This window comes from Myxine glutinosa, chromosome 1 (assembly GCF_964187855.1).
Source record: "Myxine glutinosa chromosome 1, kmMyxGlut1.1, whole genome shotgun sequence".
NCBI classification, from domain to species: Eukaryota; Metazoa; Chordata; class Myxini; order Myxiniformes; family Myxinidae; genus Myxine; species Myxine glutinosa.
Window position 1 is genome coordinate 252949045 of NC_136261.1, and position 20473 is coordinate 252969517.

At 44.5% G+C, this 20473-nt stretch overlaps 1 protein-coding gene across 6 annotated transcripts in view; it reads right to left on the minus strand.

The window, feature by feature from the left end:
- Window positions 1-5940: 5940 nt before the first annotated feature.
- Window positions 5941-20473, minus strand: part of ZFYVE19 (zinc finger FYVE-type containing 19) — a 31115-nt gene continuing 16582 nt past the window's right edge. Inside the window, exons 7-11 of one of the 6 annotated variants that reach the window (XM_068130125.2) lie at window positions 9995-10186; window positions 8431-8507; window positions 8254-8340; window positions 7568-7731; window positions 5941-6243 (exon numbers count right to left, since the gene is read on the minus strand). In XM_068130125.2, coding sequence (XP_067986226.2) covers window positions 6168-6243; window positions 7568-7731; window positions 8254-8340; window positions 8431-8507; window positions 9995-10186 — 596 coding nt within the window. In that variant the 3' untranslated portion in view covers window positions 5941-6167. Of the gene's footprint in view, window positions 6244-7567; window positions 7732-8253; window positions 8341-8430; window positions 8508-9149; window positions 9865-9994; window positions 10187-20473 lie in introns of those variants that run through there. The other 5 variants (XM_078786031.1, XM_068130144.2, XM_068130136.2 and 2 more) reach the window with 5 other exon arrangements.

A 20473-nucleotide genomic window follows, 5' to 3' on the forward strand; every position in this document is an offset into this window, starting at 1 on the left:
CCAATAACTTCCTTAAGCCTATTCTCCAGCCCTGCAGCCATTTTGTATGTGATTCAGAGCTCATTCCAAAACATGGAATTTTTTTTACCTCTGCCACCAAAGGTGGATGGAGGTTATGTTTTCACCCCTGTCTGTCTGTCTGTTTGTGAACAAAATATCGCAAAAAGTTGTGGACGGATTCGGACGAAATTTGGCAGAGATGTAGCGTATATCACAAGGACGAAATTATTAGATTTTGGTGAAGATCCGGATTCGGATCCGGCTTCCAGAATTTTAAGTGATTCTTCACCATTGGGAGATAGGGCGAAAAACGATACAACACAACAACAACAGGCATTTTAAGGCCATTTTCCCTGCAAGAGCGGGGGTTAGCCTTGCGGTCCCCATGACAATGTTCTCCATTTTGCCCTATTTTCTGCATCTCCCCTTGTTAACCCCCTTGCCCGCATTTCCTCTTCGACCATATTTAGCCAGGTCTTTCTCGGTCTTCCCCGTCCTCTACTTCCTTCTACATTCATTTCCATCACTCTTCTCATCCAGTCACTTTCATCCTTCCTCAACACATGACCAAACCATCTCAACCTGTTTCTCTTCACAGCATCCATCACAGGCTCTATTCCCATCATATTTCGCAATTCATCATTTGTCTTCCTCTCTCTCAACGATACTCCACACATCCGCCGAACCATTCGCATTTCCACCCTTTCCAGCCTTCGTTGCTGCTCTACGTTCATTACCCATGTCTCGCTCCAATAAATCATATCACTTCTCACACAAGCAGCATACACCTTTCCCTTCAGCTTCAACGACACTCCCCTCCTCGTCAGCACGCCACTCAGTTCCCGAAAGTTCTTCCATGCACATCTCACTCGAGCAACCGTTGCCGAGTCTGATCCACCTTCTCCATTCAGCATGTCTCCTAGGTAACAAAATGTTTTCACACCTTCCAGCTTCACGCCATCTCCAAGATCCAACTCAACATTTCCTCCATCTGCAGCTCCCTCTGTGCACACCTTACACTTGAATGTAGCTGCCACACTGGTTAATGACCCTCTCAAGCCACTACATTTTTGATGAACCCACTCAGCGCACATTGTACATTGAATGGAATTCACTCCGACACCCTTCCTGCACACAGCACACGGCCACTTCCCAGTTTTTTCCAGCCCAACACATGCTTTACCACTTGCCATCACCTTCGTTTTTCCGATATTCACCTTCAGACCTTTTGTCTCCATACATTCCTTCCACTTGTTCATCTTGTCCTTCAGTCCATCCATACTTTCTGCAATCAACACCAGATCATCTGCATACAACAACTCCCACGGTAAACCCTCCTTTACGTTCTGAGCCAGCACCTCCATCACAGCTACAAATAGTAGTGGACTTAGTACCGACGCCTGATGCACTCCCACCTTCACCTCAAACTTATCACTGTTCCCGTCCTCCGTCCTTACAGCTGTGCGCGCTCTTTTGTACATTGCCATCACCACTCTGATCAACCATTCCTCCATTCCTAACTTCCTCAATGCCCATGTCACTACTTCACGTGGAAGCCTATCGAATGCTTTCTCCAGATCAACAAATCCAAGAAACAACTTCTTCCTCTTCTCCATATACTTCTCCTGCAACTGCCTCACAATAAAAAGCACGTCTGTCGTTCCTCTTCCTGGCATAAATCCAAACTGCATTTCGTCAATCTTCACTTTCTTCCTTATCCTCCTCTCCAACACCCTTTCCAATACCTTCATTCCATGCTCCAATAACTTTATCGCTCGATACGAGCCACAGTCCAGAGGGTCACCTTTCCCCTTGTATAGAGGGACGAGGTTACTCAGTTCCCAATCCACCGGAATGCTGCCTTCTTTCAAGGGCGAAAAACGATACATAGCAGGATATCTCAAAAAGATATGGGTTGGGTGTCTGACAAGGAAAAATCGATTCCATTTTGGTGAAGATCTGAATATGGATTCGGTTATGAGAATTATTTGATTTTTAAAGTGATTCTTCACCATTGGGAGATCGGGCTAAAAACGATAGATAGCAGGATATCTCAAGAGTCTATGGCCGGATTTGAACGAAACTTGTTGGACAGGTTGTGTGTGTGACAAGGAAAAATCAAATAATGTTGCTACATTATATAAATTCTGTATTGTGATTTTCTTGTCTACTCTGAGATACAAAACATAAACTGTTCAACAGGTGGAGGTATGCTCTCCACTGAGTGTCGTTCTAGTTTTTGTCATTCCATCATCATTGCGGTTCTGCTCTTTCTAAAATCGTAACTGGCATAATCTGGTGTTCGGGATGTGATGTACATGAGTGCTAATGCAAACATATTCATAGAAGCACTTCAGAGCAGGCAGGTGGGATCCCATCCGTCATGTGCCGGAGGTGGAGTATTAGCTTAAGGAAGTTATTGGACCATTAATTAAATCTGTAGAGCAGCATTTAGTACGAATGTTGGTTGGCTGTGCCTTTTTCTATATAATTGATAATCCTAAACATCTTGATCTGTAAAAAAACGAAATGTATCCTTTGTTGTGGGAATGGGCCTACGGGGTAAAACTGAACAGAGTAAACTGAGTTATTTCTTAATACGTGTTAGCATAAGTAGCATACTATTCATGCAACATGTATGCGCTGCGACTGGATTAGATAGATTGTCCCTTCCCCAACCTTAGTGTATTCCTAATCCCAGTTTTCCGTTTTATGTTACATGCTCTTTTCCCGCATCTGCCTTTCATGATTCCCCCAACATCAAACCCCAAATACGGCACTATTAACAACATAGGCTCTACAACTATTGGGGACGCCTCTTCACGGTGGTTGTACCCGCCAATGCAAGTTGAGGGCCAAATCTTCCCCATTCTTCCCTGCTGTCCAGATTCGTCAGGGCAGCGCGGTCATGGTCAGAATGCCATTGGTCCCCATGGACCGGGCCTTTCCCTCTTGTCTCTTTCTCTCTCTAACCGTCGTGGCCCTGACTTCGTGAAGGAGGGGTACACCATCCTGGATGTGGGAGATCTCTGGGTCGCTCCTGCGAGATTGATCGGCTGTCTCTCTGCGGCGGACTTGTCAACAACACGTCACGAGAGACAACAACAGCAGACTCTCGCAAGAGCTTGCACTGTTAACACCACCACCAAACCAGTACAGACCAGTTTTGCAGTCTCAAACAACTGCATGCGGATTTGAAGATCAAGAATGTGCTGGTGATGTGTCTAATGGCTGAAGGGGCCTGGTAAAAAAGAGAACAGAGGCTCAGTTTTTTTTCATCTTCTTGGATGCCTAAGAGTTCGCTTCTTGTTCACCTGAGTGTGGGGGTCGCCTTTCACCTGTCGCCGATTGCCTGTTGTGGTCCTGTTTTGAACCTGATGCTGAGCTCGCCACTGCTTCCTGGGTTGCTGCTGCTTCGGTGGCTGCTAGTCGGTCCGTGGACGTCGGTACTGAAAGAGCGGTGTGCTGCTGGGTGCCCAGTGAGGTCGTAGCCCAGGCTGCGTGGTGTGGTAGCCACCGTGGGTCGGGGACTCATTGCTGTCATATAGATGAGCAGTGAACTTCCTTTAAGGTATCGGAGGTCTTTGACCATGGACAATCTTCGTTGAGTGACACAACACTGAGCTTGTCGCCCAGGTCAGGCAGTGCGACACACCGTGCAAGCACATAACCCCCAGTCGGCTTCGTGCCCCAAATTACCTCATGCCACTACCCTATTTCACGCTACTGCAGAGTGCAAGGGTGCTATTTACCATGGTCGTGGGGGAACACCTGCACCCTCCAATAGCCGCAGGCTTGTGCAACCACCCAGCAAGAACGTGCCGGTTCCCCAGAACTGTCACACCAGGTATGGGGGGGACCATCTCGTCTTTTCCCCAACTGTGTTTCTACCTCTATCCCTGTCAAACAAAAGCAAGCCCATATGTTGAAAGTGCTAAGTGATTGTACATATCCGATATTCTGAGGGCGGCGATGTGAGTGTAAGGGTAATAGGGAATGTTTGCTTGATTGATCATTGCTGATGTACATATGTGATTGTGCAGATAGCGATAATGTAATAAAACTGCTTGGTCTCTACAAACGTGGTGCATTCTGTTTGCCAAATCAGCGGTGTATGGTGGTGCGGTGCTTTAAAGGTTAGTTCATCGGTCCAAGGTTATCATGTGACGAAGAAAGCTTGGCCTCCTTAATCATTGTCGGTGAAGTGGTGACTCGCTTGAACCTGTGACTCCACCAGGCGGCAGTGCAGCACATAGGCCCGAACACTTGCTCAGGGGACGTGGGGTTGACTGGCGCTTCCGGTCACATTAACGCGACTCACAGATGTTGACTGGAGTTATCCGGACCGACCGTGACCACAACAATATTAAGCCTCACTTCTTAATGACAATCTTTTGTAAAACACCGTTGGTGAAATTAAAACCTGTCTCATAAGCAATTAGCACTGTGGCCAAACAAGTTAGCACTTTTTTCATCCATCATATGGTGCTTGCGTCTTTAAGGTTCCATCTACATAGACATGACACAATTTAGCAATGTAAGGGAGGGGCAGGCAGGGGGGTAGAGAAGAAAGAGAGATTTGCTGATGACATGGGGAAAGTGAGGAGGTATTGGGGTCGAAATTGAGCCACTTTGTGCATTCAAGAACTTTGGATGTGGTATTTCTGCAAAACAGAATTTCCAGAATATATGGTTTCTTTCGTTGTTGTATACAGAAATCTAGGCACATGAAAGAGCTAAGCTTCAGATGGCAAAAGCTTCACGTAACGATAGAGGATCTAACAGGAACAGAGAGACAAAGACATTGCGCATGAAAGGCAAAAAAAAAAAAAAAAAGCAATGGAGAAGGAGAAAGGGGAGGGTGAGGAGGTGGAGAGTGTCAACAAGTCAACAAGTCAACTTTTTGTCAACAAGACTGGAAGAAGGCAGGAGAGGGTACAGCAGAAAAAGCAGGTAATGATTGGCAGTGTTCTGGAGAGATTGGAGAGAGGGTACACATGCTAAAGGATGCAGGGTAAGAAGTGATGGAGGAGAACATCAGCTTAGGATTGGGTTCAGTAACCAGGTATGAGATTCTGGAATAATTTGAGTTGGGAGAGGATGGATGAATGGAAAATGACTTCTACAGTGCCTTCAGAAAGTATTTACATCCCTCGACTTTTGTCACATTTTGTTGTTACAGCCTGAATTTAAAATGGATTAAATTGAGACTTTTTGTCACTGATCTACACATAATAACCCATCATGTCAAAGTGGAATTTTTAAATTTTTTTATAATTTTTGATAAAGTAATTAAAAATGAAATACAGAAATATCTAATTTGCACAAGTATTCAACCCCCTAAGTCAATACTTCATGGAAGCACATTTAGCAGTGATGATAGCTTTGAGTCTTATTGGGTATGTCTGTATCAGCTTTGCATAATTTGGATTTGGGGAGTTTCTCCAATTATTCCTTGTAGATTTGCTCAAACTCTGTCAAGTTTGATCAACTAAGTAGTTCGATAGTTCGCCGATAGTTCGGTAGTTCGGATAGGCGATAGTTCGCCTACTCTTCTACTCCTCACAAAGTACACCGTGAGATCTTTAACGTCCACTAACTAATGCCGGCAGACAGGATGCTCAGTTTAACGTCCATCCGAGGGAAAGCATACACATTGATGAATTTCCCTGCCTGTGGAACACTTTATAGCTGGGTTAGGATTCGAACCCAGGCTAAACAACGTAGAGACGAGTGTGCATTCCTCAAGGCCATTCTGCCAGAAACCCCAGCAATTCAACCATTTATGGTTAAAATAAATAACCTGCAAGATTTCCACCTCAATGTCATGAATAAAAATTCACCATCACACAACATGAAACCAAATTGTTACTCATTGAGGAAACAAAAAACCAAGACCCCAATCATATCCAGCCCAGCATATAAGACATGACAAATGTGTAAGAGACTGGTATAATCATATTTCAATAACTTCATTCCCGCATATATAAATAAATACATGAAGCCATGTGAAACCTTCTTTGCAGGTTCAAACCAGGAAATTATAATGTACAATGTTTTAAAGTACATCAACGAGTTATGAACAGCACCACCGGATCAATGCAGATTGCTGTTTGTTTCGTCGATATTTGTAATTTTTCTGTAAGTTCTACCCAGCCAAGTTCAATTCACGGAACTCGCCGTCTCTTGGGTTTGTAAGCTTCAGTGGAATGTTCTTCTCTGTCGAATTTGTCGTGGCCTTCCCTGTAAAAAAACAAACAACAAAACAAAATTAACCACAATACATTTAAACTTTGTGGTAAATTGCAGTAAAAAATAAATAAAATGTTAAACGTGTGTGTGTCTATTGAAAAACGTACCGTACTCATTTTGCCTTGCATTTTAATTCCTTAGTTTAAATGTTCTAGGGTGGAAATTGTATCGGATTGTTGACTGAATGTGTGCCACAAGATCGTGTAGAATCTACTTGGGTGGAGCAATACCAGGTGCACACTTTAAAATTGCAGATAAAATTCCCCTAGTATGAGGGGGGTTTCTGCTTTCAGGTGCTGTATATGCAATGTCTGCATGATCCCCGTTTTGAAAATGTGAAAAGGAAATATTCCTCGGATAGTGTTGTATACTTTCATAATAAAACAGATCTATTGATGATTGTACAGGCACATGATTATTGGGACTGCCATGAACAGAGCTAGTCGATCCTGTATCCCCATTCATACTCATTATCTTTTCTACCCACATTAACCTTCCCTAAGCCCACCCCTTCCTTTCCAGGTTATTATGTTTTCTCTCCTATCCCTCAATTTAAGCCTGGTGTTGGCTTAGCGGTTAGGGTGCCGGCTTGGGATCCTAGGATCCTGGGTTCGAATCCCGGTCGATCGCTAAATTAACACCAGGGGGGTTGACTCAGCCTGTCATCCTTCCGAGGTCGGCAAATTGAGTACCAGCTTGCTGGGATGAATGATCCCGGTGTGTACCCCGGTTTAGAATAGATACACCGTATCCCTGCGCATCGTATGAGGCGACTAATGGATGGCGTCAGGAAGGGCATCCGGCCATAAAAACATTGCCTCAAACAGAGAACCATGATTGTCATGGGGCCCACAAGGCTAGCCCCCGCTCTAGCGGGGAAAATGGCCTTAAAACGATCATTCATTCATATATATTCCTATCCCTCAATCTACCTTTCTGTTTATTTGTTTCATCGCTTTTCCATTCCTGGTTTTCCCTTCCGGTCCTTCCAGCCATGTACGTATTTGGTGTGTTTGAGCTTGTATTCAGCTTCTCCAACCCCCCCCCCCCCTCCCCTGTATCTTCTCCTCCCCTTACTATCATTCCTCCAAGTGTACTCCTACTCTCCTATTGCTATGTTGAAGGCAATTCCTTTCAATTGGGGTGATGTAATATTGTATTCCCAATAAAACAAATTATGGAATGGTTCTCCATTCCTGCCATTTTTCCTGACCATTGGACTATGGTATTATACAAGAAACTATTATTCGTTAATGTGCTATATGTCTATACAATGAACATATAAACAGAAACCTGATGGAAAGGAAGGTCTTACCGAAAACATCGATTGCAGTAAAGATCGCCGTCACAGCCATGGCACCGGAGTGATGCATTCTCATTACAAATACAGCACCAGGGTAATTCTTCCTCTTCTTCCTCCTGTGGTTCCTGTTCTGTGCTCCATCCAAACTTTCCTGATGTCATTTGTCTTGGCCTGGTCTGGAGCAGCACAAAGCATAATCACCAAATACAAATCAAATCTACAACAGGAAAATGCATTCATCGATTTTAAGAGTCTAGTTATTAGTAAAACAAAGAACAAAAAAACAACAACAACACAAACTAGGAGGGCACTCGGTAGAGCGCAAACCTCCATCACGGAACAATTTATATTTTGTATCCCACTGATAGGCCGGATCCGGATTCTATATCTGGATATCTGGATTATTCTGGACCTGAACCAAAATCGAATCAATTAGTCCTTATCACATGTAAAACATATCCACCAAGTTTCGTCCGAATCCAACCATAACTTTTTGAGATATCCTGATTGCAGTCAGAAAAACAGACAGACACACAAACAGGGGCGAAAACATAACCTCCATCCACTTTTGGTGGCGCAGGTAATAAAACTCAGTCTGATTAAATGTACAAAGCTCATTATTCAAGCAACAATACTTAATAAATTCAAACCAAAAGTTGAGTTGTACAAGCTAATTAAAATGGCATTGGAAATCCTACCACCTCTTCATTCTGTGATCCTTTGCGCTCCATACACGGTCTTTCCGCAATGCCAGACCTCTCGTCCAATGCAGCTTCATCAACGAACTAGAAGAGGGAATCAGTACATTCAAGACATTTCAGAAAAATCTCAACAAGAGGAACAAACAAACAAAATATTTTTTGCATCTTGCAAACCTGTTTCATGAGTTGATTCACTGCAACATCGTCATTCTCTTCCTCACTCAACTCTTCATTGTGTTCCCAGTTTACAACTGTCAACAGGATCATGAAGAAATACTGAGCAACTATGATGCCAGACATGTGCAAGAAATTTCTTGCAGCACTAAAACCAGAGCCAAGAGTCTCTTAGGCTTTAAGACATCTAGTCTGGGTTGAACTGCAGGCCTGACTACAAATGTATTATTCCTGCTTTCTGGGAAGTACGTTATGTCAATAACTATTGCTGTCCCTATGTGAAGCTGGCGGTTCCATTTTCTGGCATTCACGTGTCGATGTTACAAATCCTACGTACCTTTTTGAAAAAAGCAAGCCATTGTGTGCCAGTACCCCAATTCTAAATATCTGCCCTGATCCTATAAGGGAAACTGCACAGTGGTGCCCCCAGACAGGATGTGAACCAGCAGTCACATGCTCTATACAGATGAATGAATGCAAAAAATGAACCTCTACAACTTGACATTTTGATAGCACAAAACTATAAATGGATCAGTTTAGTCATTAAAAAGAAGTAGGTTGTATTTTTACCAAATATAATAATTTTCAGAAAAAAATTATTTTAAACCGTTTGGATACATGCCAGCACATTCTAACATTTCAACTTTACATTTACAGGATGTTTCAAAAAGAGTGATACAACTTTAAATGTTTATTTACAAAGAAACAGAAACCTCAGGAACGTGAACCAAACATTTATTGAAAGCTTATGACATGGTATTTTCCATCACATTAAGTCATTGCTGGAGTTAGTGAGAGGCCAAGGTCTGAAATTGGCATTTACGCAAAATCCTTGTAATTGACATTCTCGATGTGTACCCCTCCGTGGTTCACACAGGCATTGATCCTGACTCCAAAGTTCTGTACAACTTTCCTGTAGGTCTCATGCACTGCCTGGAGATAGTCTGACACCTCCTGCTTCAGATCATCCAGTGTGGCAGGGCGGTTGACTTAGACAGAGCCGTACCCAGGGAAACGAAGCGGTTTCTGAAGAGCTGCTGCAGGAAAGTGATGGTGTCACCAGCTGTATGCGGGGGTGCACTATCCTGCATAAACCAGGTCATGTTGAGCTGGTTTGGGGTGACCTTTTGGGCTACATCATTATGGAACTTCTGGAACACCGCCCGGTAGCGCTCACCGTTGATCTTCAGTCCTGCTGTTGTCGTTCTCAAACCAGTAAGGCCCTAGCATTCCCCATGTGGCCTTAGCCCCTTTCAGTTACCTAATGATCTCCACAGGTGGTTCTGCCCCCCCCCCCCCCGGAAAATGTGGTTGTTGATTTAGTCCCATACCAAAGAGCTACCACTTTTGTCTTCTGCTCCACTGCCAATGGCATAGTTGAGCTACGGAGATAGAAATCCCAGGGAACAAATACCACAATAACACCACCAAAGCCTGAAAAGGAAAACGGTATAGGTAAAAAAACAAAGAAATGGCAGGAAGTCAAAGTTGTATCAATCTTTTTGAAACACCCTGTATTGAGTGTATGTGTGCCATAGCCAGGGCAGAGGGAGCTTTGCAAGACCTTTCTCGGGATCTTCCCCCTTTATCAAGGCCAAGCTCCGTGCCAATGCCAGGTCCTCAGCTCTTAGCTGCGATTCCTGATCCACATCAGCTTGCGCTGCAACCAGAATATTTCGTTTTTCCTCTTCAAGATCCAGAACAGGGATATTCATTGGGAAAGCTGGTCTCCTCTCCAAGTTGAGATCATTCACTGCTGGATAAATGCACAATTTCATTGAAAAATATCATAGCAAGACAGCATAACTTCGATATTTCCTCTAAAAACAACAATATCTAGATATCTGGATTTATAGGCAGTAATAATACCCGCTCCCTCCAGGAAGGAAATATGGTATCAATACTCCTATCTCAGGCAAACAGATCAGTGGTTAAATCACTTGCACTATTCCACATGTGCATGAAAAAATTGCAAGTCATCTCCACACCCTGATTGCTGTGCTGACTGCTGAACTGGGCATGCTTGGTGTGCTGTGCCGTGCTGCACAGGCCCAACGCGGGAATTCTGAAAATGCTGGGGTACCAATCGCTATCTCAGTGCCCTGGGTGGAGCTGGCACGAACCTCGCAGCTGTTGGACAATAGCGCCAAACAACTGAGTATCAAACATTAAAGACTGGGTGTCAAACTGTTCACCGCAGTCACGTGGACCAAGACCACTCTCCCCTCCAGGAACTGTGAGGCTCCAAGCTTGTGCAACCTCCTAAAAGGACATGCCGGGCTCTTCAGAGTCCATCAGACCAGGTCAGGGGGAGACGTCCTATCCCCCAATAGTCTCTCTCGCTCATTCTCTGTCTGTCTGTCAAGCAAATGTGGGCCCATAACATATTTAGTTATGTGACTATATATAAGTATATATAAGTATACACTACCATTCAAAAGTTTTAGAACACCTCAATTTTTCCAGTTTTTATGAAATTGATGCAGTTTAATGTCTCAATGTACTCTGAAGTTAAGCATAGAACAAATAAACAATAAAAAAGAAATCATAGAATCATTTTGTTTAACAAAATTTAATTTAACATTTTGACTCGGCAAAGTAGCCACCTTTTGCAGATATAACTGCCGAACACACTCGTAGCATTCTTTCTATAAAGGAAATCAAATATTGTTCAAGAAGTTCTTCCCAACACTGTTGCAGGAGTTCCCACAAATGTGTTGCACTTGTAGGTTGCTTTGCTTACATCCTTCTGTCCAGTTCATCCCAAACCAGCTCGATGGGGTTTAAGTCTGGAGACTGTGCTGGCCATTCCATGATGTGAAGCCTACCGTCTTGTTATTTTCCTCGAAGGTAGGTTTGACATAGCCTGGAGGTGTGTTTAGGGTCATTGTCTTGCTGTGGGATGAACCCCTGACCAACTAGGCATATACCAGAGGGTATTGCATGGTGCTGCAAAATGCTGTGGTAGCCCTTTTGGTTCAGGGTGCCAGTCACTCTGTGCAAGTTGCCGACTCTGGATCCAGCAAAAGAGCCCCAAACCATCACGCTTCCTCCTCCATGTTTGACAGTTGGTGTCACACACTGAGGAACCATCCTTTCGCCTACTCGACGGCGTACAAAAACCCTGCGTGATGAACCAAAGATTTCAAATTTTGATTCATCGGTCCATAAGACCTTCTTCCAGTCTTCAGTAATCTACTGGCGGTGCTTCATGGCACAGGCCAGCCTCTTTTTCTTATTTTGCCATCTTAGCAATGGCTTTCTTACTGCCACTCGACCTGTCAAACCTGCAGCTCGAAGTCTTCTCTTCACAGTTGAAACTGAGACTTGCTTACTTCGACCAGTGTTAAGCTGTGCTTGAAGCTGTTGTGCTGTGAGCCGCGTATTATGCAAGCTGTTGACTCTCAGAAACTTGTCTTCTGATTCTGTTGTGGCTTTGGGTCTGCCAGACCTCTTCCTGACAGAGTTTCCTCCAGTTTCCAATATACTACTTCCTGCAGTGCAATATTGTCCAAATAATGCTTCAGAGGGTGTAATAACAGTCTGTTCCAATACTGCTTTTATACAGATAGGAGGTTTGTAATCAAGTAATCAGCAGAGGTTGGGACACCTGCAGGAATTGTTTGCATCAATTTTCAAGGCTCAATTTACTTACATTGCTGCAGAACAGCTGTAAGTTGCTAACCCATTATTTGTTCCCTGAAGAAGGCCTTTTTTTTACAATATAACTGTACAATTTACATTATTTTCCCGTTTTTGCTGACCTAAACTTTTTATTTTAACCTCGCGCAGTTTACTGCTTAACTTTGTACCATTTCAGGTTATTCACTGTGTAATGAAATTGTATCTAAGTTGAACCCAGGTGTGATGCTCTCTCCAACCACTGAGAGGCGTCTATAAGAACTCGGACACTCATCGCTCCGAATCATTCCTGTGACATATAATCTGTGTGACAGCGTATACTCGAATGGTGCGTATATCTAGATGTTCCAGGCTTGCTTGTATTGATTGATAATTGCTGGGCTTCTCCATGATTATGTAATCCTGATACATGGCTTGATTATATTTTACAGGTGTTGCCAGAGATCGAATTTGAATTAAACCTACCTTGAGGACAATGTTGTGGATTTGACTTTTTACAACACACTGGACATTAAACTGCATAAATTTCAATAAAAACTGGTAAAATTGAGGTGTTCTAAAACTTTTGACCGGTCGTGTATATGTGATCTGTTCTGTGGGTGCGAATGTCGAGTAATTGGGATTGTTGTTGTTCACTGCTTGTGTATAGATGTGCCATTCTTCTATAATACAAATATAAACCTGACTTCATCCGACAGTTTCATCTGGGGGCTCTGGTATAATCTGTTAAAGATAGCGATTGGTCATGGTATGGTACCATTAGAGTTCCCAGCATTATGTGGACCATTGGTAAGCTCAGCCAAAGATAACACATATCCTGGGATTTCCTTGATGCAGTACTCGCTTGACGCAGCTCAGAATGCGGGATCCGGTAGGATGTCTTGCAGCGGGGGACGGACGTGATTGCTCAGTGACTCAAGGAATGGGGAGGCTAAATCATAAAAATAAGGGATGTTCCCTGGCCCTATTTTTGTCCGTTTTTGTCCCTATTTGGTGGTCTTGGTCCACGTGACAAAGTCAACGATTGTATGTGACCCTGACCTTTGACCATATGATCCAATTATAAAATTCCCCCAAGAAAGATAAACTTCGAAATTTTATATAAAGGAATCGATGAGGACCCCCAAAAAACACAAAAAAAGGCAGATTTCAACAAATAACAACAAGGAAACTTGGTGACAAAAGCTTAAATGGTAAAAAGCGTTATGGCCAAGACAGAGCGAAACAAACAAGTTGTCATATCATAAACGACGCTTGCACCTTCAACTTTGGACCTCATAAGGAATTTGCTTTTACCTTTTGATTGGTGAACCAATTCAGTGATCCAATATGCAAATTATGTTAAAATTTGAAGTCAATCAAATGAAACTTGACGATTGTATGTGACCATGACCTTTGACCATATGAACCAATTATTAATTAGCTTTCTCCATGGTCTCACAATAAAAGTTTACTGAAAATTTCATGACAAAAGCTCAAATCGTAAAAAGTTATATATAACTAACTAACACACACACACACACACACACACACACACACACACACACACACACACACACACACACACACACACACACACACACACACACACACACACACACACACACACCAAGAAGAGTAATCCAGCCCAGACAGACAGACAGACAGACAGAGACCAGGCACCACCATGGAAACTGAGGTGTGGAAGGAAATCAGGGGTCTTATTCCCCAAAGACTGGCTCAAAGGTTCATTGAATCGTTTTTATTAAAAAATAATCTATTTACAGCGCAAGCTATCATAATGTGCACATCATTGATAGGAGAGACAGTCACGTTGCCTGCCCGACATCATAGCTCGCTCCGACTTATAGTCTCAAGAATCAGTCCTTATATACCTTCATATCCTCAAACAGGGGGAAGGGATATTTGCATTGCTGCCTGATCCTGATGGCAGCAAGTTACTTGATACAATGGAAGTCTGTTTCACCGCATGTTTGCAAGGAAAGATATGCAGATTGTAACACAATAATGCATTTCAAGTTAATTAACTTTCAAAAAGTTAACAATGATCAATTTGACCTCTAGAGGAGACATAGAGGGCGTGCAAGCCTTTGCAAATAGTTGGTATTGTCTGAAATGCAGATTAGATCAATAGGACATGCAGATTACCAGACACCATTCGTAATGTCAGACATTCTGGCGCCAATGTATTTTCCTTACTCAAGTAAAACATTTATATAGACATATCTTTAACATGTTACAAGATTTCCTAAATCCTATTAACATGTATTTCAACATTGTACAGATGAATTCATCATTAGGAATACATAATCCCAACACTATATTTCCCCGGTGTGTACCCTAGTTAGAATAGGTACACCGTATCCCTGCGTGTCGTAAGAGGCGACAAAGAGGGTTGGCGTCAGGAAGGGCATCCGGCCATAAAAACATTGCCTCAAAAAGAGAACCATGACAATTACAACTACATATGGGTAGGGTACAGCCCGAAGTGGAGATCGGTTTCTGAGGTTTGGGACGTGGAATGTAGGGACAATTTTTTTTTTTTTTTTTTTTCTATACTGAATCGAGGCTCGTGAAAGAGCTGACAACCGCGAGGGAAAGACAAAGACAGTACATGGGGACCGCGAGGGAAAGACAAAGACAGTACATGGGGACCGCGAGGGAAAGACAAAAACAGCACATGGGGACCGCGAGGGAAAGACAAAGACAGCACATAGGGACCGCGAGGGAAAGACAAAAACAGCACATGGGGACCGCGAGGGAAAGACAGTACATGGGGACCGCGAGGGAAAGACAAAAACAGCACATGGGGACCGCGAGGGAAAGACAAAGACAGCACATAGGGACCGCGAGGGAAAGACAAAGACAGTACATGGGGACCGCGAGGGAAAGACAAAAACAGCACATGGGGACCGCGAGGGAAAGACAGTACATGGGGACCGCGAGGGAAAGACAAAAACAGCACATGGGGACCGCGAGGGAAAGACAAAGACAGTACATGGGGACCGCGAGGGAAAGACAGTACATGGGGACCGCGAGGGAAAGACAAAAACAGCACATGGGGACCGCGAGGGAAAGACAAAAACAGCACATGGGGACCGCGAGGGAAAGACAAAGACAGTACATGGGGACCACGAGGGAAAGACAAAGACAGTACATGGGGACCGCGAGGGAAAGACAAAAACAGCACATGGGGACCGCGAGGGAAAGACAAAGACAGTACACGGGGACCACGAGGGAAAGACAAAGACAGCACATGGGGACCGCGAGGGAAAGACAAAGACAGTACATGGGGACCACGAGGGAAAGACAAAGACAGCACATGGGGACCGCGAGGGAAAGACAAAGACAGCACATAGGGACCGCGAGGGAAAGACAAAGACAGTACATGGGGACCGCGAGGGAAAGACAAAAACAGCACATGGGGACCGCGAGGGAAAGACAAAGACAGTACATGGGGACCGCGAGGGAAAGACAGTACATGGGGACCGCGAGGGAAAGACAAAAACAGCACATGGGGACCGCGAGGGAAAGACAAAGACAGCACATAGGGACCGCGAGGGAAAGACAAAGACAGTACATGGGGACCGCGAGGGAAAGACAAAGACAGTACATGGGGACCGCGAGGGAAAGACAGTACATGGGGACCGCGAGGGAAAGACAAAAACAGCACATGGGGACCGCGAGGGAAAGACAAAGACAGCACATGGGGACCGCGAGGGAAAGACAAAGACAGCACATGGGGACCGCGAGGGAAAGACAAAAACAGCACATGGGGACGGCGAGGGAAAGACAAAGACAGTACATGGGGACCACGAGGGAAAGACAAAGACAGTACATGGGGACCGCGAGGGAAAGACAAAGACAGTACATGGGGACCACGAGGGAAAGACAAAGACAGCACATGGGGACCACGAGGGAAAGACAAAGACAGTACATGGGGACCACGAGGGAAAGACAAAGACAGCACATGGGGACCGCGAGGGAAAGACAAAGACAGTACATGGGGACCGCGAGGGAAAGACAGTACATGGGGACCGCGAGGGAAAGACAGTACATGGGGACCGCGAGGGAAAGACAAAAACAGCACATGGCAGGGAGATCAGGAGAAGTGGTGGAAGCTTTGGTCAGAAGAAGAGTGGACATATGTTGTGTGCAAGAGACGAGATGGAAGGGAAGTGGTGTGAGAATGGTGAAGGGTAGGAAGGGACAGAAATACAAGTTTGTGTGGCAAGGGTGCCCGGAGTGCGTGAATGGTGTTGGTGTCCTGTTTTCTGAGGAGTTTGTAGACAGTGTGGTGAGTGTGACTAGAGTTAGTGATAGGTTGATGATGGTGAAAATGATGATTGGAAAGCTCTTGGTGAACGTCATCTCGGGATATGCTCCGCAGGTTGGTCGGAGCGATGAAGAGAAGGACAAGTTCTGGTGTGCGATAGAGAAGCTGATGGAAAACGTGAAAGATGAGGAAGTTGTTGTGGTAGGAGGAGACCTAAATGGACATGTGGGAAGGAGTAAGGACGGTTTTGAGGGAGTTCATGGGGGTTACGGATATGGTGTGAGAAATGGAGAAGGTGAAAGGATTTTGGAGTTTGCTGGTGGAGCTGATTTGTTGATTTGTAACACTCGTTCCAGAAAGGAAATAATAAGCTTGTTACATACACGTCAGGTGGGTCGACGACAACCGTTGACTACCTGATGGTGCATAGGTGAGATAGGGGGCACCTCCGGGACACAAAGGTGATCCCGGGGGAGGAGGCTGTTTCACAGCACCACTTGGTTGTCTGCGACATAAGGGTGAAAGGTGCGAGGAGAGCTCGGCGGGTGAAGTACCAACCGAGAATGAAGGTGTGGAGGTTGAAAGAGGTGACAGTAAGGGAGGCATTAAAAGAGAGGCTGAGTCGGATAGAGGATGATGTGGTTGAGCTTGAACGTGGTTGGATGTCAATGAAAGATAGTCTGTTGGGAGCCGTTGGTGAGGTATGTGGATGGACAAAAGGACCACCGAGGCACTCGGAAACATGGTGGTGGGATGATGAAGTTGGAAAGAGGATTGACTAGAAGAGGAAGAAGTTCAAGGAGTGGCAGAAGGCGAAGGGTACGGGAGCAGAAAAAGCAGAGCATGAAAGTTATAAGGCAGCCAAGAAGGCTGCAAAGAAAGAGGTAGCAAAGGCGCAGGAGGCATGTAGGAAAATGTTCGGAGAACGCTTGGATTCGGAAGAGGGTCAGAGAGCGGTATTCAGGATTGCAAAGCAGATAGCGAAAGAGAGGTGTGATGTGATGGGGGTGAGTTGCTTGAAGGATGAAGTGGGACAAATTGTTGTGGACCCAGATGGAATTAAAGGAAGATGGAAAATATATATGGAAATGCTGTTGAATACAGAGTATGAATGGGATGGCAACATAGAGAGTAACCCAGTTTTAGGACCGGCAGAGAAGATAACTGAGGAGGAAGTTGAGGAAGCGATAAAAGCAATGAACAGTAGAAAAGTGGGAGGGCCGACGGGAGTTGTGGGAGATATGTTGAAGGCAGCAGGAAGTTGGGGTGTGAAGAGAATGACAGAGATCTGTAATCTGGTGGTGAAAGAAGGCCACATTCCGGTGGATTGGGAACTGAGTACCCTCATCCCTGTATACAAGGGGAAAGGTGACCCTCTGGAGTGTGGCTCGTACCGAGCGATAAAGTTATTGGAGCATGGAATGAAGGTATTGGAAAGGGTGTTGGAGAGGAGGATAAGGAAGAAGGTGAAGATCGACGAAATGCAGTTTGGATTTATGCCAGGAAGAGGAACGACAGACGCGCTCTTTATTGTGAGGCAGTTGCAGGAGAAGTACATGGAGAAGAGGAAGAAATTGTTTCTTGGGTTTGTTGATCTGGAGAAAGCATTCGATAGGGTTCCACGCGAAGTATTGACATGGGCATTGAGGAAGTTAGAAGTGGAGGAATGGTTGATCAGAGTAGTGATGGCAATGTACAAAAGAGCGCGCACAGCTGTAAGGACGAAGGACGGGAACAGTGGTGAGTTTGAGGTGAAGGTGGGAGTGCATCAGGGGTCGGTACTAAGTCCACTACCATTTGTAGCTGTGATGGAGGTGCTGGCTCAGAACGTAAAGGAGGGTTTACCATGGGAGTTGTTGTATGCAGATGATCTGGTGTTGATTGCGGAAAGTATGGATGGACTGAAGAAAAAGATGAACAAGTGGAAGGAATGTATGGAGACAAAAGGTCTGAAGGTGAATATCGGAAAGACGAAGGTGATGGCAAGTGGTAAAGCATGTGGTGAGGTGGAAAGAACTGGGAAGTGGCCATGTGCTGTGTGCAGGAAGGGTGTCAAAGTGAACTCCATTCAATGTACAATGTGCGCTGAGTGGGTTCATCAAAAATGTAGTGGTCTGAGAGGGTCATTAACCAGTGTGGCAGCTACATTCAAATGTAAGGTGTGCACAGAGGGAGCTGCAGATGGAGGAAATGTTGAGTTGGATCTTGGAGATGGCGTGAAGCTGGAAGGTGTGAGAACATTTTGCTACCTCGGAGACATGCTGAATGGAGAAGGTGGATCAGACACGGCAACGGTTGCTAGAGTGAGATGTGCATGGAAGAAGTTTTGGGAACTGAGTGGCGTGCTGATGAGGAGGGGAGTGTCGTTGAAGCTGAAGGGAAAGGTGTATGCTGCATGTGTGAGAAGTGTTATGAGACATGGGTAATGAATGAAGAGCAGCAACGAAGGCTGGACAGGGTGGAAATGCGAATGGTTCGGTGGATGTGCGGAGTATTGTTGAGAGAGAGGAAGACAAATGATGAATTGCGAAAGATGATGGGAATAGAGCCTGTGATTGATGCTGTGAAGAGGAACAGGTTGAGATGGTTTGGTCATGTGTTGAGGAAGGATGAAAGTGACTGGTTGAGAAGAGTGATGGAAATGAATGTAGAAGGAAGTGGAGGACGGGGAAGACCGAGAAAGACTTGGCTAAAGATGGTGGAAGAAGAAATGTGGGCAAGGGGGTTAACAATGAGAGATGCAGAAAATAGGGCAAAATAGAGAAGATTGTCATGGGGACCGCAAGGCTAACCCCCGCTCTAGCAGGGAAAATGGCCTTAAAATGCATGTTGTTGTTGTTGTTGTTGTTGTTGTATATATCTAACTGTTGGCTTAGCGGTTAGGGTGCCAGCTTAGGATCCTGGGTTCGAATCCCGGTCGATCGCTGAATTAACGCCAGGGGGGTTGACTCAGCCTGTCATCCTTCCGAGGTCGGCTAATTGAGTACCAGTTCCCTGGTAATTCCCTGTTTGTCGTAAAAGGCGACAAACGGGGTTGGCGGCAGGAAGGGCATCCGGCCGTAAAACATTGCTTCAAAAAGGGGACCAACAACAACAAACAACAACAACCACGGTGCCCGAAAAAGGCCAACCCCCGCTTTGCGGGGAAAAATGGCCTCTAAAGGTGGTATATCTAACTATATCACCCTTATTCATGAAGAAATAATTACAGTACCTTTATTAAAACTACACCAAATTGATTTGCCATTGCTTGCTTTGTAAGGAACCATGACAAGAGGTGGTCTAACATTGCCTCCGTAAGAGTTACTCTATCCCGAGAAATGAATTTAAAACAAGAAATTCAGTTGTTTTGCTGATAATTTCTCCCACAGAGGCAAGAGATACAAAGGGAGCAACTGAGAAAAGAAACAGGAAAATACAGCAATTTATAAGGGGAAATCAAAGCCCAAAGCTAATGAGGAGAACACAAAAAACGGGAGGAAGATTGTAAATAAGGACCTGGAGGTAATGCTGTTGAAAACAAACTCAAAATATAAATGATCGCAAGGAAGATTAAAAAAACTACGACAAAGTCAACAAAGGGGAGAAAACAAAACCGCACGTTTAAAACCCAAAAATATTCCACCGCGAACAAGGGAAACAAAAGCAAAACAATATGACGTTCAAATTCCCCCAATAAAGATAAACTTTAAATTTTATATAAATAAATCGATGAGGACCCAAAAAAACACAAAAAGAGGCAGAACATCTAAAGGAAATACCTCCAGTGATATTTAATGAAGAAAAAAAATGAAAAACAACAAGCAAAAATGCCAAACTTTAAAAGCCCAGGCCCATATGGAATTCCAAACTTCTGGTTAAAGCAACTAGATGTTCTCCACAACCGCTACGCTCGAGCATTCAACAAACTAATCCAAGGGGAGGAGATCCTGTTTGGTGGCCCAAAGTCTGAAGAAACCCAACTACCTCAAGTGTCGACCAATAACATGTCTGCCAACAATGTAAAAACTCCTGACGGGAATCATCACAGAAGTACATACAGTGCCATCACCCAACAGAAGGGGCCCTAGAGGCAGAACAGAAGGGAAGTAAAAGAGTATGCTATGGAACAATAGATCACCTCAT